This window comes from Plasmodium chabaudi (genome assembly GCF_900002335.3).
Source record: "Plasmodium chabaudi chabaudi strain AS genome assembly, chromosome: 13".
NCBI classification, from domain to species: Eukaryota; Apicomplexa; class Aconoidasida; order Haemosporida; family Plasmodiidae; genus Plasmodium; species Plasmodium chabaudi.
In genome coordinates this window covers 2,359,835-2,377,637 of record NC_030113.2, presented here as the reverse complement: position 1 = coordinate 2,377,637, position 17,803 = coordinate 2,359,835, and the positions used below count along the sequence as shown (strand labels likewise).

General features: G+C 23.4%; 5 protein-coding genes across 5 annotated transcripts; 2 read left to right on the top strand and 3 right to left on the bottom strand.

Annotated features, from left to right (window-relative positions):
* Positions 1-126: 126 nt before the first annotated feature.
* Positions 127-2,167, bottom strand: PCHAS_1365100 (ethanolamine-phosphate cytidylyltransferase, putative; the record flags this gene model as incomplete). The annotated part of the gene is made up of 3 exons (XM_737240.2): positions 127-181; positions 332-405; positions 611-2,167. The coding sequence occupies 3 exons, from the start codon at positions 2,165-2,167 to the stop codon at positions 127-129; spliced, it is 1,686 nt and encodes a 561-aa protein (XP_742333.2).
* Positions 2,168-4,868: 2,701 nt separating this feature from the next.
* Positions 4,869-7,436, bottom strand: PCHAS_1365000 (conserved protein, unknown function; the record flags this gene model as incomplete). Its single annotated transcript, XM_016799460.1, has 14 exons — positions 4,869-4,915; positions 5,013-5,055; positions 5,216-5,280; positions 5,377-5,421; positions 5,541-5,601; positions 5,690-5,726; positions 5,864-5,931; positions 6,056-6,099; positions 6,229-6,259; positions 6,376-6,413; positions 6,554-6,710; positions 6,893-6,931; positions 7,077-7,168; positions 7,385-7,436. 14 exons carry the CDS (start codon positions 7,434-7,436, stop codon positions 4,869-4,871), a joined length of 819 nt encoding a protein of 272 aa, XP_016654745.1.
* A 2,709-nt stretch (positions 7,437-10,145) lies between these two features.
* On the top strand, positions 10,146-11,379 carry PCHAS_1364900 (DNA/RNA-binding protein Alba 4, putative; the record flags this gene model as incomplete). Its single annotated transcript, XM_735857.2, has 2 exons — positions 10,146-10,682; positions 10,792-11,379. The coding sequence occupies 2 exons, from the start codon at positions 10,146-10,148 to the stop codon at positions 11,377-11,379; spliced, it is 1,125 nt and encodes a 374-aa protein (XP_740950.2).
* Positions 11,380-12,668: 1,289 nt separating this feature from the next.
* PCHAS_1364800 (conserved Plasmodium protein, unknown function) lies at positions 12,669-13,070 on the bottom strand (the record flags this gene model as incomplete). The annotated part of the gene is made up of 1 exon (XM_732300.1): positions 12,669-13,070. The coding sequence occupies one exon, from the start codon at positions 13,068-13,070 to the stop codon at positions 12,669-12,671; it is 402 nt and encodes a 133-aa protein (XP_737393.1).
* Positions 13,071-15,604: 2,534 nt separating this feature from the next.
* PCHAS_1364700 (nucleoside transporter 1, putative) lies at positions 15,605-16,849 on the top strand (the record flags this gene model as incomplete). Its single annotated transcript, XM_740333.1, has 1 exon — positions 15,605-16,849. One exon carries the CDS (start codon positions 15,605-15,607, stop codon positions 16,847-16,849), a length of 1,245 nt encoding a protein of 414 aa, XP_745426.1.
* Positions 16,850-17,803: the final 954 nt, after the last annotated feature.

Genomic DNA, 17,803 nt, shown 5'->3' with positions numbered 1-17,803 from the left:
TTTAATTTGTTTTTATAATAATTTTTTTTTCAATAAGTGATTTAATATTTATTAATATATTTATATTCAAAAAGTTAATTTTAAAAAATATCATGCCAGTATATATATGACATGCGTCTATACAAATTATTTTAAAGTATACGAATTGGTATTTTTCCAAATGTTTTCTTCTTTCTTTTTTCTGCAAAAAGGACAATAACATAAAGTAATATGTTTACAATTTCATATGCAAGCATATGTATAAACAATTTAACTCAATTAAGAATTATACAATTTCACAAAAAACAAAAAATATATCTAGTATAATGTATATATCGTGGAAAATACTTACCTAGCTGATATGATACTCAACAAATATTGTTTGTTTTTCTCAATTCTATTAATTATTTCATAAGTAGTCATATCCTGCAAAAAAAAAAAACAAACGAATATAGAAATGTGAATATATCTACGTATTGCATCCATCTATTAATACATTTGGTCAATAAGAGCATGTGAATTACAGAAATAAGCATATATGCTCCATTCCAAATACATATAAACTGGATAACTATATATGCATGCACATTTTTCTAAGCATTTCTATATTTAATAGGCATATGGTTCATACCGATTCTGATGGGATTTCCTTAAAAATATTTAATTTCTTAGGTACAGTATATGGATCGGGACCAAAATTCGAATAATTATAATCTGCTATAGAACCTCTAACAACTGTGTCAATTTGAAAGCGTTTAATAAAACTTTCTGTTATGACCCATGGTGCGCAAATAACTACATCGTCGACACCTTTCATAGCTAAAACTGTTAAGGTTCTTTCTAATACTGATGTAACTGGAAAATGATTTCCTTTCAATTTTCTAACAGTTTCATCTGAATATACTCCTACTAATAAATAGTCCCCTAATTTTCTAGCATTTTCTATCATTTTTAAATGTCCTAAATGGAACATATCAAATGATCCATCTACATATACAACTTTATGGTGTTTTTTTTTTTCATGTTTTTCCATAAATAAATATATTTGTGAAGCTGCTATATAACCTTTATTTTTACTTATTATACCTTTTGTATTTGATGATATGTCAATGTTTTTTTTTTTGTTACCCTTTACTACTTTGCTATTATTACTATCCATATCATTTGAATCACTTTTGGAAATTTTTAAACTCATTTTATCGTCTGTCGAATTTATATTATCGGCAGCATTTTCAGAGTTAGCCATACTATTTGTATCACAATTTTTATTTTTTTCTTCATCCTTTACATCTAATAGGGAATTATTTTTTAGGTTATGTATCTGAGGTGAGCCTATTTTATTTGCATTACTAACGATTTGTAACAAATGATTTACAATAGTTGTAGTTGATATTCCATAACTTCTTTCAAATACTTTTAATCGATTATTTTTTTGTACATCTTCATAGCAGCATACTCCATTACGATCATACGCAATATCACTACCATGAGCTGCATAATCACAATTATATTTTTTTAATAGCTCCATATCTACATTATATTTTGTTCCTATAATAACCTCATCAACCCATTTGCAACCTGCTACTAATGCCCCTCTTTCGTCTTGTGTATATATTGGACTAACCCCTTTTGAATTTAAAGCATCTTCATCTGAATTAATTCCAACAACAACAACGTCCCCTAATTTTTTGGCTTGTCGCATAGCATTGAAATGGCCTGAATGGGACAGGTCAAAAATACCATCCACATATATTCTTTTTTCCTTGCCTTTTTTTTCACATGATGAATCAAATGAATCTATATCAAATTCATTAATTTCCTCAGAATTATTTGATAAATCGCTCTGAGCATCCTTATCATATTCAGGAATCATCGGATGACCTTCAGAACAATGATGATTATGGTTACAACAGCCTACATTATTATTATAATAATTAGAGGAACATTTATTTATACAATTTGGATTGCGTCGTCTATTATTAATATTTACAATTCCATTTTTATTTATGTTTTCCAACTCATTGAAAAATTTGTTATATATTTCATCATCGTCCTTTATATTGAATTGTTCATTTATTTTTTCAATATAGTCAAACTTATTATTTTTCTTTATACTTTGTATTAAGCCTAAAACTTTTTTCAAATAATCATGATTATAAATTGTATCAACTAAAAATTCATTCGACATTTTTTTAATTTTTTTTACAAATATATATATGTTTGATTTATTTACATTTATTTATATATTGTATTTTCTTGATATGTGCATAAACAACTACACATATAAATAAAATATATGTCAAATTTTATTTGGTTTCAAAAAATTAAGATTTTTATAAAATTTTAAATAAGGTAAATATGCATGAATAATATAATGCATGGCGATTAAATTAAATATGCTTGTAATATAGTGTATATCAACAAATCGTGATGTTGAGTCAGGGGATGTTAAATATATGTTAATAAAAAAACACAATATTTTAAACGATTATGCTTGTAAAACAAACACATGTATAGCTATATATAAGCATATTATATACGGTTCATAGGCACGTATTTTATACACATTCAAAGTTAAAGATAATATGTATATCTATTGTATAGAGTAGATAAATGTGTGTTATCAGATTAAATTTGAATACGGGATTAATATTTATATATATTGTTTATTCATTACATTTAAAAATCAGAAATTAAAAAAAGAAAGAAGCATCAAAGAATATAGCACAAAAGTAATTATGCATGAAGCTCAAAAAATGTATTTTTTTAAATCGTAAAAAAAAAATAAAACCACACCAAATTAATTATATACAAATATATAGTATTTATATTACGCACGAAAACAAAAATTCATTTATAAAGATTTGTTATACAATGCTTATAATGCATACATAAATAGATAATGTACAAATAAGTATTATATATATGTGCAAATCTTAATAAAATATATGATACTACTAATAATAATACATATAAACTATTATTATTATTTTATATCATTTTTCTATAGTTGTAAACAATATAATATTTTTTATATTGTAAAAATAGAATAAAATATGACTAATCTTGGGATGTAGAAATTATATGTGTTACATTTTTTGTGATTTTTTAAAATTAAATAATTAAATTCCTATTTATATAGGAACTTGTTATTTACTAAATCAAAGGTGTAATTATAAATGTAAACAACATAAAAAGGAAAAAGTAATTATACTATATTTATTAAGGTGTTATTAAATATATTTATAAAATGCATATTTTGTATTCCTAATATATAAAAATTAAATAAAAAAATGAAAAGATATAATAAATAAATAAAACTCATAAAAATTATAACAAAACGAATTATCGTTATTTCAGGATAATTAAAGTATATATATAACATATGCATACAACATGGCATATAAAATACTATATTATGCAATCATTATTTATAAATATTCACATATTAAAAAATTATATATAATTCTTATATATCATAGCTAAATTTATTAATTGGCATATATAATATATACACGATAAAATAATGATAATAATAACAATATATTGTATAAAAAAATGTATTTATATATATTTTTTTTTGCCAAATTATAAATTCGTAAAATATAAAACGGGAAAATAGCACTAAAATTTGATAGTATATATTATATAATATTTTTAGTATAAAAATAAAATAATTTTTTTCATAATAAAAGCATATATATATGATAATAAATATTATTATAAAAAATGTATCGCTATTTTTTTTTAATAAATTTAAATTCCTTTCCCAGTATAAACGGCATTATATATTAAGTAATTATCATATAATTTTCAAATACATATAATCGCTAGCATTACCTCACAGATGAATCAAAATCATCTAGCGTTTAATAAAAATATTATATTTAGCTTTGATTCAGCCCAATATATTATGCATACATATAAAGCCAATTAATAAAAGTCCTCTATAAAATAGCATGGTATTATAAGCAAACCTCCATGATTAATTTATATAATTTTTCTACATATTATTATACAGATGTAAGCACTAAGTGCACCGGAAACTCATAAAAATTGCCCGTGTCATTGTAAACTGGAAAATTTAAATAAATACAATTCATATTTAAATATGCATATTTTTTTGTTCATTTGCCAATTTGAAATAATTATACTTTCATTACATTTTTCTTTTAATTCACTGTTTTAAAATATAAGTATTATACTGAGCGAATTTTAAAAGTAATAGAAAAAAAATTTAATATTTTAATTATCATAATTTAAACTTATATTTGTAGCAAATTAAAATAATATTAGCCAATATTCTCCAATTTCATCTAAACCATTTTTATTAAAACTATTTCACACATGTCCATTAAATGTTTATGCAAAACATATAAAATAATTTTCCATTATTATATTTATTTTGTCATATTTATTTCATATTATATTTTTTTTTCGTTTTAAAACAAATATATGCACATATTTCCATAGATACTATAGCAAAGCAATTCTCCAAAATAAAAAAAAAAATTAGTGAAGCATAAAAACTTAATGTATAATACAAATATATTTTTACTACACCACATTGACATAAAAAAAACAATACATTGTAATTCTTTATTTTTGTGAGTATATCGAAAAAACACTTTCTTTATAAGTACAAATTTAAATATTGTCTAACGGTTAACTAATGTATTATCAGATTGTTGGTTTTTATTTTGTATTTCTTTTTCAATAATTGCGACTATTCTGTGGTCAAAAAACTTTTTAGCATTAGCATCCATTTCTTTCAAATGGTGATATAAATTATCGTATATGTGCATATAAGTTTAAATTATAAATTCATAAAATCGAAAATACGGGTATTTGTAAGTATAAATAATTAAAGTTTTTTATCTCGTCTACTATCATTCTGCATAAGCAATGTCCCCCTTTTTATAATTGTAATAGTTATCTAAGATATAAAATATATACATACATTAAGCATTATATATGTATGGGAGCATGGTAAATGCAGAAAAATTTTATTTAATAAATTTAACGAAATATACCATCTGGAACTATTGACCCATTCAATCCCGTTTGCTCTTTATTCTAAAATAATTAAAAAAGGGTGTTTTATTGTATATGCAAAATAAGCTAATAAAATATAGATGAAAAAAATACGATTTCTATCTAAGTCAAAGCATTATAAATTTATCTCGCGTTTCTGTGTCTATTAATATAAACGTTTCTTAGAGTTTTAAAATATTACTATTATGATTTTTCTCCTATTTTTATTGTTTTTTGTTATATTATGCCTGTTTTCATTGTTCTTTTCTATGGTATAAAAAATGTTTAGTAATATATATATTTATTCCTTGTATTTTCTATTTGTAAATACATATGTTAGCACTATATGGTTTCTTTATTTACCTGCTATCAAAAAACCTAATTTACTAACTCGGTTTATAGGGGGGCCTAGTATGTAAAAATGAGAGAATAGGCATTTATGTGATAGTAATGTTCCACATATATATATGCATATAACAAAATTATATTCTTTATGCATAAAATAAAAAATGTTTTATTTATTTTACGAGAACAAAGGATAGACATGTGTTTGTCATTGTCTTCACTCCCTAATTTCTTGTTATAATCCTTTAAAAGAAAAGCGATAATAAAATAAAAATTCACATACATATATGTCTTTCTAAGATATAACTTAATTTTTAATTGTATCCTTTACCAAAATTATAAATTCACAATTTGGAACTCGATTACACCTAAATATAATATTCACAAAAACCAATAGAAAAAAATATAAATATGCCCAATTAATATTGAGAACATATGATAAATGTTATTTGTTTGCTATATAGTCGTTAAATTTTATTTTGTTCTGTCTTTTTTTAAATATTACTCTTCGGCTGCCTCCTTTGGAGATATGTCCTTTGAAATTTTCATTAGGATGTTATTTTTGTCACATTCCTAATATAAATGATGCATATATAAAGAAAAAGTAAAAAATATATTATTATCAAAATCATATTTTTACCATGTATTTTTTTATTATTTTCTTTTTATTAATTCTTCTATTCCACTTTTAAGATACCCCTGACATGTTCATGTAAATTGTGCTATAATTTTTCATCTGATCTGCAAAAAAAATGTGGAAATTGCCCATAAAATATATAGTATTGTTATGAAAAGGATAACAAGGCAAATGGACATAGACACAACAATTCAATAAATTGAGAAGAATACATAATATTAAAAAATTTAGACCTTTAATATGGTTGCCCTTAATAGCAGTTACCTAACAACAATTTAATATAAAACAAATATATTTAAAAATATATAAGCATTAAAATAGAAAAATAACTTAGTTGAATCAGCCACCAGTTGAGAATAGCACATAAATATATCTCTAACCCAATATTTTCGAGGACGAGCAAATATCCATTTATTTCCTTACAAAAATAAAATAAGAAAATAAAAATATATTATATCAAGAATGTATAAGAAAAAAGAATGATACATAAACAAAACAATGGACTTATGAAACTAATAAGCATGTATGCATAGTTTCTATGTGTTATTTTTGCAAAACCTGAGCAAATCCAATTTGCTCCTGTATTTTCCACTTCTTTATCATCTTCATAAAAAATAGAGTTTCGCAATATCCTTTTATCTGAATAGGAAATATAGTCACACGATTTTTTATAATCGCAAATATCTAATACTTTGCTTAGATTGTTATGTTTGCCCTGAAAAGATGGTTTATTTGAATTATGCATAGTATATATATGTGCATTATGTATATTTTTTCAGCCACATTTTTTATATCAATAGAATAAAATAATATTCTCTATCCTATTATTTTTTTTCATATTTATTTTGGATATTATCTATAATATATAGATTATATACATAGACATAATTCTCTTACAAGATTCGGGGCCAAAAGAAGATTTTTCCCTTCACAATACTAAAAATTGAAGATTCCACAAAACATTGTAAATATTCCAAAGTGTTATATATGCGTATACGAATTAGACTAGTAGAAGATATATATACACATTTACAACACTTGTTATAAACACAGAAAAAATACATTATACTTTATAACATACATTTTGTGAGTTTCTTAATATTAAGAAGTGATTTAAATATTCCTTAATCTCTTCATCAAAGGATATTTTATTTAACGATACACTACAAACGCCTTAAACACATTTTCATACATTTTCGTTATTATTTGGTGTCGAGGAAATGCATTATTTTCTAAATATATTTTTATATAAATGAAATGTCATGCCATGGATGTAAGAGTATATGCAACATTTCAAATGATGTCTATTACAAATTATATTTTGTAATATACACCCTAAAGAGAGAAAAAAAAGAGAAGAACACATGCATAATAATCATTATACCTTACCAAATAATATCAAAGGAAGATACGAAAAAAAAACAAACAAAATGGTATTCATTTTAAAAAAATATTATATTAATTTGGATAACAAAAAGCGAAATATGAATGCTCTATAGTATAATTAAGAATCTTTTATAAGGAAACCTTATGGCGTAGATATATATGCTTATCAAATTAGAACGAAAAGACAATATGAACAGACATCCTCATCATATATGCATGTATTTATATTACATTGTGATGTACGTACATCATTAGCGCATAAACTTTTGCTGCAAATGATATTTATTTTATTTTTCTATATATTTTTTTATGCATTGATCCTTATAAAATAACTTCGAAATAATAAATATTTAAATAAATCGTCAAGGCATTTTAAATGGTTAAATTTATATATACACGAATGAATATAACACATACACACTTACATATAATGTGTAGAAAACTCAATGTATATAATCCTTTTTTTCATTACACTCAGTGCAAAAAACTTTATTTAAATTTGTTCATAGTTATATTTTATTTTACTGTTATCATACTTTTATTAATATTCAATCTACATAAGTTTTCCCCGCTTTTTTAGCACCATAAGTGGTAACAGCTTATTAAAAAAATGCTTAATATAACCCGGAATAATAATATAATAAAAATATTCATTTCCTTTTTGTGTCACACCCTTTTTAGTAAACCGTTTAGGAATAATGCAAGCATTATAAGTTATTTCGAAAAGGACAAAACGAATATTAAAATGAAGACCAAATATATTGAATGATCAGGATAAAAATTTAGTATATTATCTTATTTTTTAATTTTGCATCCTTATTTAAAAGCACTATTTTATTATTATCTTATAAATTTTTCATTTTTACCCCCAATTGTACATACATGTTTGCATTCACATATAAAACTGAAATGCTACTAACTACATTTATATAAAAAACAGTTATTGTATTATTCCTTGTATAATCATTATAATGCGTATATACGCAAAAGACCTTTTTATCCCATTTTATTGGGTGTAAATAAAATTATATAACTACGAAGAACAGATGTGTATACACTTTTATTATAATCAATACACTATTTATAGATAAAAGACAAAAAATATGTCATATGTATTGAATGCTTTAATAAGGGTATTATAATAAACTAACTATTTAAAATATAAGAACAATGTAATAAATTTATAAAATATGTATACTTAAAAGAAATGTTAAAAACTACTAGCACACCTTTATAAAAAATATATTATATCTTAATGAAAATAAAACCTATGTTTTTAGTCATACCCTAATTACATAACATTATATATAAAATAAATATAAATAAATATATATAAATATGTGTTTATAATAAAAGGTGCATTTAATAACATAAATATAATGTAAAGCATAAAATAAAAAACGAATAATAAAAATGTTATAAAATATATAACAGTATATAAGTGAAAAATAATATAGAAAACATTACGTGTATTTATAAAGTAGCATTATTGTGTAAGATTTATTGAATTGTAATGAATAAATATGAAATAGGGGGAAACAAAAAGAAATTAAAAAAAAAAAGGAAACATATAAATTAATGAAAATCGAAGAAACCTATGCTAGATCATAGGTCAAATACATAATAAATAAAATAAATAAATATATAAGATCTTATTTATTATCACATGTAGGGGTGCGAGAATACACCAATGCAAAAATATTTTTTAAAAAACGATATGTATGTACATGCTAGTATTATGCCCTATTATTATTACTTTATAATAAATACTACCAATGTTATTGCATATGATATATATTATACCCACTTATATATAATTTATTAATAAAAATTAAAAATAAAAAAATCCTACAATGTATATGAAAACAAAAAAAAAATATATATATTTATATATATAATAAAAAAAAAAATAATTTAAATAACATAAAAAAAAAACATAATTTTAGAAAAGTTACATATTTTCGTAAATAAACGTGATATGTGAAATAATGTTATATAAGGAAGAAAAACGAAGCGCCAAGAACGCACAATAAAATATTAAATACCGACTATTTAGAAAAAAGAATGCAAATTTAAAAATTATATAAGCCAATCAAAATTAAAAAAACTATTAAATAGGAATAAGAAAAATTAATTTACTTATTACATGTAGAAGGAAAATTAAATAGAAAGGGTTCCAATAGGAATACAATTTTACATGCTTGTATATATATTTTTGTTATAAAAAATTAATATACATGAAATCACAAATTTTATGATTATATATGCAATATCCTTTACATATTAGTATATTGTATATCTTATAAATAATATCCCGTTATTGTATAACAAATACGTACCGGACTCCATTATTTATTTATATAGTATGATGTACATAACTATTACTCACTGTTAATGTTAATGCCAAAATAAAATATTGCTATCATATAGTTTAAAATAATTAATTTTTTACACAATATAAATAACCCAGTGAATTTAATTATGTATTTTTTAACATAATTGTGAATATACTTAAACACAATTTTACTCCTTTATATTTATATATCGTTTGTTTTTTATTTTTATTTTATAATATTTTTACAAAGTTATATTTTTTTTGACAAGTATATACACAAAAGTTGGCCATATTTTATATAATATCTATCCCTTATATTATATATATAGCTACACTTTTGAAATATCATCAATCGATAGATAGATATATTCTGTAAATACACATACTAATATATACCTATAGTTAATATTTATTGCAAAACACAACAAAATGGAGAATAATAAGAAAAACAGTCAAAAACAAAACAGTATAGATGAAACTGAATTCCCTAATTCAAAAGTATTATTAGTATCAGTAAAAAGGACTAGAAGATTTTTAGAAAGAACTGCAAGGGAATTGTTAGCAGGAGGCACAAGATATATTATACTTAGTGGATTAGGAGATGCTTTACCACTTTGTGTACAATTACAAGCTTCATTACAATCTAAAAATGCTGCTACAGTTGTTAAAATAGAAACATCTTATAGTTATTTTAATACCAATTATTCATATACACCTGGATTAAAAATATATATGGAAAAACATCCAGATTTTAAAGGATCCCGAATATCACCAGGATATGTCAGTTTTTGTGATAAACCTGATAATTTTACTCCTATTTTTGACGAGTCACCCGGTGAATATATGTGCTCAGTCAATGCAGGGGACAATAATTTACATGTAGGAGGAGAAGGTATTAACGGCGCCTTTTCTGAATTATTATCTTCACATGGACACGAAGTTGATAATTACGAATCACTATTTAAAGTAAGAAAATGAAAAAAAAATTAGGACATACTTCATTTTAATGATCACAACAAATAAACATGATCATACTTATATAAATCAAATATTCTTTCTCTTTACCATTTTATAGGATTTATTAAGCAAAGCTGTTAAGGAAAACACCGATAAACCAGATGACGAAGTTAAATCTGTTTTATATGAAAGTGTTGAAAAAAAATATCCCGATGTAAAATTAGCATTATGCAGAGTTAGAAACAGTCTTAAAAAAGGAAGTGATTATACAACAGGATCCGTTTTTATTGTTACATTCAAAAAAAAATTCCCCCATAAAAAAGAGAAAAATATGGGTATGGTTTATGTTGTAGGACCTAAAGGAAAAAATTTCAGTAGCGTCGAAGATTTCTTAGATGCTGTGCATGAAACAGCAGAAAACTTAATGACCGCATTATGTGATTATAATGGATTAGTAAAGAGAGAAGAAATTAAACATGTAAGAATGAATACATGCAGAATATGCTTATTCTCAGGACAAGCATTTAAACATAGCAATGCATCTAAATTAGATGTTGCAAAATCTATTTTAAATGGTCTTGCTGTTGGATATAGACATGGTCCATCACCTAGATTAAATTTCGCATATGATGAAAATGTCTTTAAAGATGCATGGATAGAAACAACCGGACTTCAAGTTTTTAATCATAATGAAAAAGAACAATAAAAATATATTATACGTGTAGGATGATTTTATTTTATTGTTTCCTTTTTTCTTTATATATATAATATAGTATTCACTAAAAATATACTAAATTTGTATATTTTTGTTTGGATGCTATATATATTATATAAAATAATTAAATTTACATGTTTGTAATTAAAAGAACAAAAGAGAGCGAAAATGAGTGAGGTCGTGTTAAAGAGAACAAATAGAAATCGATTAAATAGAAATGTAAAGTTATGCAACTAAATAAGATGCACTATAGATACTATAAAAAAATCACTATATATATGCTTGTGTGTGCGTGCACGTGGGTACGTGTGCATATATTAAAATCGAGAGAATTTTTAGAAAAAAAAAATATATATCCTTATAACAATATTGATTGTGAATTATATAATGCATATAAACATGCTTATAACAGACATATACTAAAGGAAAGAAAAATAACAGTAAAATTGTGGTAATAACATTATATTAATTATATGATGTTATATACACATAGTTTTATTTATACACACGATCATTATTTTTACAATTTTATAGATTTTTTACAAATTTTTTTATTTATTTTTACCAAATTATTTATGTATATTTTTTTTTTTCATCGTTCTCTATTATTATATAAAAATTATTTACAGCACAAAACAACTATTCATAATTTTCATATTTTTAATTCAATTTATAAATAATTTTATGGTAGTTGCAAATAATTATAATTCTGTTTTTAAGAAATATTCGATGTATGCATAAATGCATCATTGAATCGTTTTTTTTATTAATGTCGCTAAATATTAAGGTTGCGCATTATAAGGTTTATTTAAATTTGTTCAGTTATTCACATATATATATATTAATAAATGTGAATAGACAAAAAAAATTATAAGGAAAATAACATGGGGCATATATTTTTAAGCCCACAGTATTTTCATTCGATATAAATAGAACATGAGTAGAAATGTAATATTGCACTTTTATTTTACTAAAAAGACAAATCGCATATATTATTATATTAATATTTACATATTTCATACATAAATGTATAAAGGAGAAAAATATCAAGCTCACAAATGTTAAATAAATACGTAAATGTACGGGTGGGAAATAAGTATCCAAATGGAAACATATTGCAAAGTATAATTATTTTTCATATAATACGTTACAATAAGTTTGTATTAATTCCCATTTTATATATCCTTTAACATAATTATCAATAATGTGGCTAGTGTTTTACTAAAATATTGTATAACAAAAATAGGAAAACAAAACAAAAAAATATATATTGAGATATTTCACATGGTCTTTTTTTTATTTCCTTCGCTATTTAAATACCGGTTGTCTTCTTGAAAGGCCAAATAAGCATACAGTATTGTTAATGAAAATATATAGAGAATCACAAAATATATACTATATAATAAAGCGTTATTTTTTGTCATTCTCAAACAAAATATAAATATGTATTTGTATAAGGCTATTAAAATTATGGGTGATAATATAATTAATAGTACAAATAGGAAAAACGTTTTAAAAACACCTGAATTCTCTTTATTGGATAAATAGTCACCTATTTCAAAATTCCTTGAGCCTTCGTGTTTAATATTTCTTGCATACTTTGCTTCTTCACTATATTCGTTCTCTCCATTGTTACTTAACACATCGTCTCCATGCTGCCCCTTTCGTTTATTTTTCAGCATTTTTCAAAAATACTAGGATTATAAATATACCAAAAAAACAGTTAAAAACAAAAATATACTTATAATAGCTATATGCTTATTTTTACGAATAAAGCCTTTATAAGGTTAGCATCATAAAAAATCATATAAATTTGATGAAAATAAAAATAAAACGTAAATAAGATTATAAATATTATAAATTAATAATTATGTATTTTTATATTGTGCAACAAATAAACAATTAAATTTTAAAATGAAAAATATATGCAAAAAAAATAATAAAATACTGAAAAAAATGTATGTATTTTCATTTGATGTATGCCTTAAATCTTATATAATTTATATCACAAAAAAATATATATTTAGAACTATATACATATTTAAGTGCGCATATACATATAAAAAACATCCATACAGTAACCAATAAACTGTTTTAATAGTTATTTTCCACAAATATAGAAAATATTAGTAGCTTAAATTTTTTTTAAATATATTAGCAATAGTTGTGCATGTATATGATCATATGTTTTAGTCTTACAATGATTAAAAAGTTAAATAAAAAGCAATACAATAAGTATTCTTTAAAAAAATGAATTTAAACAACCCTTGAAAATTTGTGCCCCCATTTATCCGATTTTTTAGACCTCTTTATTGTGTAATGCATGTTACAACAGTGTAAATCAAATTTTGTTCTATATAAAGATATTTGTATTTGAAAAAATATAAACATACTATTGGTTTAAATATGCATGTATAAATATTTACAACAAGAATTAAATGCCGTCACACACGTTCAGAAGTTTTATGCCACTAAATAATATCCAGCTTGTTTGACATTTAACAGTTTTATTTTAAATACTAAACCCAAACAATAATTATAAATTTGTATTTATAATGTTCTACGACGATTAATTAAATAATCTATTACAATAATATAAAGATTTATAAATGCATTATTCGGAAAATTATTCCCGTCTTTTAAATGTCGATACCATTTAAGGCCGCAGACGGTTTGCTGCAAATATGTATTTTCGCCATTGATACCTATAAGACCATATTTAAATGCAGATGAACAAAACATTTTACATCAATATAAAATGAATAAAAGGATATATATAGTAATACAAAGTTAATTTTCGTATATTAAGATACTTAAGTTCAAATAGTTTATGTTTCCCCTATGGTATGCAACGAATGCATACCACAATTATTTAATATATAATTATCACATTATAATTATATTTGTGTATTTATATATTCACAAATTTGTGAGTGACAAAGGAATTTATTTCTAAAGTTTGGGAATACTTCTATGTTATAAACTAAAAGCGTATTCTATATTTTTGACACTCCCTTTTTTACATAATATGGTTATATTCCCAAAACAACAAATATCGTGTTATAAATTATCAATATAAACATCAAAATGTAGAAAAATATATGCATAATCCATATACATATAATATATTATTTTCTATTGATGCATGCAATATGGCTTTATCTTGTATTATCCTTATTTATTCTTTTTTAATATACTTACATCAAAATGATATCATTTGCCCACGCCACCTTAAAATTTGTATGCATCGCAAAATACCAAAAAAAAACAAAAAAGGAAAGCAAACAATTATTATATAAAAAAATAAAATAAATATGGGAAGTTTAATTTTATAAATGATATACAAATAATTTTTAATATTCCATATTTATTTTAGCACGTTAGAAAAATATGCATTTGCCCATCGTTAATATTTATCCTATATATATTCAGAGAGTTATTATTAATTAAGTGTACTCACGACTGAATTTATTATAAGTCGTCAAGCGGAAATAAACCGAATATAACTAACTAGTATATAATAAAAATATATATACTGTATTTATAATATATATAATTTCAGGCTTATGTAGTAATGCTAAAAAAATTGTGAATGTAAACTTTGAAATTTTTATATTCACAAAAGTTATATGTACATTCATGCATGCAGAATACTAATTAATTATTATACGAACTCCATATATTCATTGTAGAACGCCGTTATGTAATAAAAAAAATTAGTGATGTTATTTTCACCGGGGTATCCATCTTTCGCATTTTTTTTTAAGTTTATTTTTATTTTGGGTATAATAATTTTTTACTATTAGCATTATTAATTTAATTATTTAAATTTAATTCATACCGAAAAAACATTTTTAAGCCAATACATTTTATAAAGCACCAAAAAATATTCGATTATATATATTTATGGTGCAATTATTTTATAAATTATCCAAAATGTCGTGAAAATAATAGCTTAACATTAAATATAAGTAATAATAATAATCGCAAATTTCCCATTTTTCATAAACATAAATTTTATATAAAATTTGTTAAAAATACTTTAACGATATTTTTTTTATTTTTTTAAAAATTATTAAAAATATTTAAAAAAAAATATAACATATATTATTAAATATATTTTCCACATTTTATTTGAGAAAAAATATAAATATTTTATGGATTTTAATATATTTAATTAATTAATTTTTTTTTTATTTTTCCATAATAAGTCAAGATGAGTGAAATTAAGGAATCATCAAATGGCTTTTTAGGCTCTTCTAATAATGCCAACAAAGGGTCATCACAAAGGCCTACAACGTCTATAGCTTTGCCATTAACCTATATATTAATTGGTGTCAGCTGCTTAAATGTATGGAATTCAGCATTGGGGCTAAATATTAAAATTACGTACAATATATTTCAGATGGCAGGTTTGTTATCTTCCGCTGTTTTATCCATTTTCGTAAATTACCCAAGATTTATGTTACCAACAAGTTTAGGAGTATTGAGTTTATTATGCGCTGGCTTTCAGATAGCACATCAAACATTTTCTGAAACTGCATTTGATGCATACTGTTTAGCAGCTTTTATAACAATTGGACTAATGGCTGGAATAGCTCAATCTATTGCCTTTGCTATTGGAACAACTAAAGAAAATAATATGAGTGGATACCTATCTGCAGGTGTGGGTATGTCCGGGGTTTTAATATTTGGCATTAATTTAATTCTAGATTGTATAGTTTCAACAGAAAAACTATTTGAAATAAATAAAGCCAAGCTATTATGGTTATTTGGTATTTCCGAAGTATTTTTAGTTATCACAATTATTTGTTGTTTAATGTATATAGACATATTCCCCAAAAATGACAATAACGATTCAACCGATGTTGAAAAGGGAGAAGAAAAAGAAGAGCGATTACCATTCATTGAGATACTTAAAGATGGTTATAAAGCAATTCTAGCTATATTTTTAGTTAATTGGTTATCTTTACAATTATTTCCAGGAATTGGTCATAAAAAATGGCAACAAAGTCACGGAATGCCTGACACTCATGTTACTATAATAGTAGGAATGTTTCAACTTTTTGATTTTGTTAGTAGATATCCACCAATTTGGGGCCATATACCAATCTTCAAGTATTTCACATTTTCATTGAATACTCTTTTAATTGGTAATCTCCTACGTTTATTATTCATCCCATGGTTCGTATTAAATGCAGCAGTTTCAAACCCATTCTTTACAAATATAGTTCAGCAATGTATTTGCATAGCTGCCCTTGGTTTTACTAATGGATGGTTTAATACAGTCCCATTTATAGTATTTGTTAACGAGCTTAAAAAAGTAAAAAATCAAAAAGATATAGAAGTTATTTCAAGAATTATGGTTTTAGCATTGTTTTGTGGTTTATTCTTTGGTATGTTAACCACATGCTTATACGATAAATTCCCAATTGTAATTGAAGCCGTTGCCAAAAAATAATAAAATTATACATTATAGCATACAATTGACTGCATATTAATTTTTACATATGTGATCATATTATGTTTAAGTAAATCTACGTGTGCCTCCAATTAAAAGTATGTATTTATTCGATCGGAATACCGCATGCAATCAGAAACGTAATTACAAGATAATGGGCATGAGTATCATGCCCATAATCCAAATTATCTATAATTAAAGACCGAAAAATCGTGAAATAAAAGAAAAAAAAAATTTGAATATTATGTTTTAATATGCCTGAAATATATGCTTACAAAAGCTTCAAGATAATAACACAATAAATTATGCTTATATTTGAATACCCTTATATACTAATTCGTTTATATACATTTGTTTTAATAATTGCAAAGCCAAAATATTTAACTGTCATAAAAAAAATTAAACATGAATTTATTATCATCAATATTAATATTGCATTACCGTTGAAGTTACCGCTTTTTATTATGATTGATGTTATTTATTATTCAGTTTATTTTTTTTAATACTATATATATATATATGTATATATGGGTAGCTATATTTATTTGCTTTTATATATATAAATTGCATTTTGTAGTGTCACGCTTCCGAATTTTAGAATATTTTTTAATTGTTTCCGGTTTTTTACATTTATTAAAAACTATTCATATGCATGCAATATAAAAAATTATAAAATTGTTTGGTACACTATTTAATATATCACATATCATCAAAAATAACAATAAAATGAAACAAAAAATACCGTTGGTTATCAGTAGCAATAGTCATTTGAGATGTTTGCTATACACATATATTTAATTATATGCCTACACACGTAATTATATATATAATATAATATATCCAAAAAATCGGTATTTTTTATACTCCCATTACAGTATTAAAAATATGTTTGATTATTTCTATAGTGATTTTTAATGCGTAAAAGCAATACCCTCGGTTATTTTCCTTCAGTAA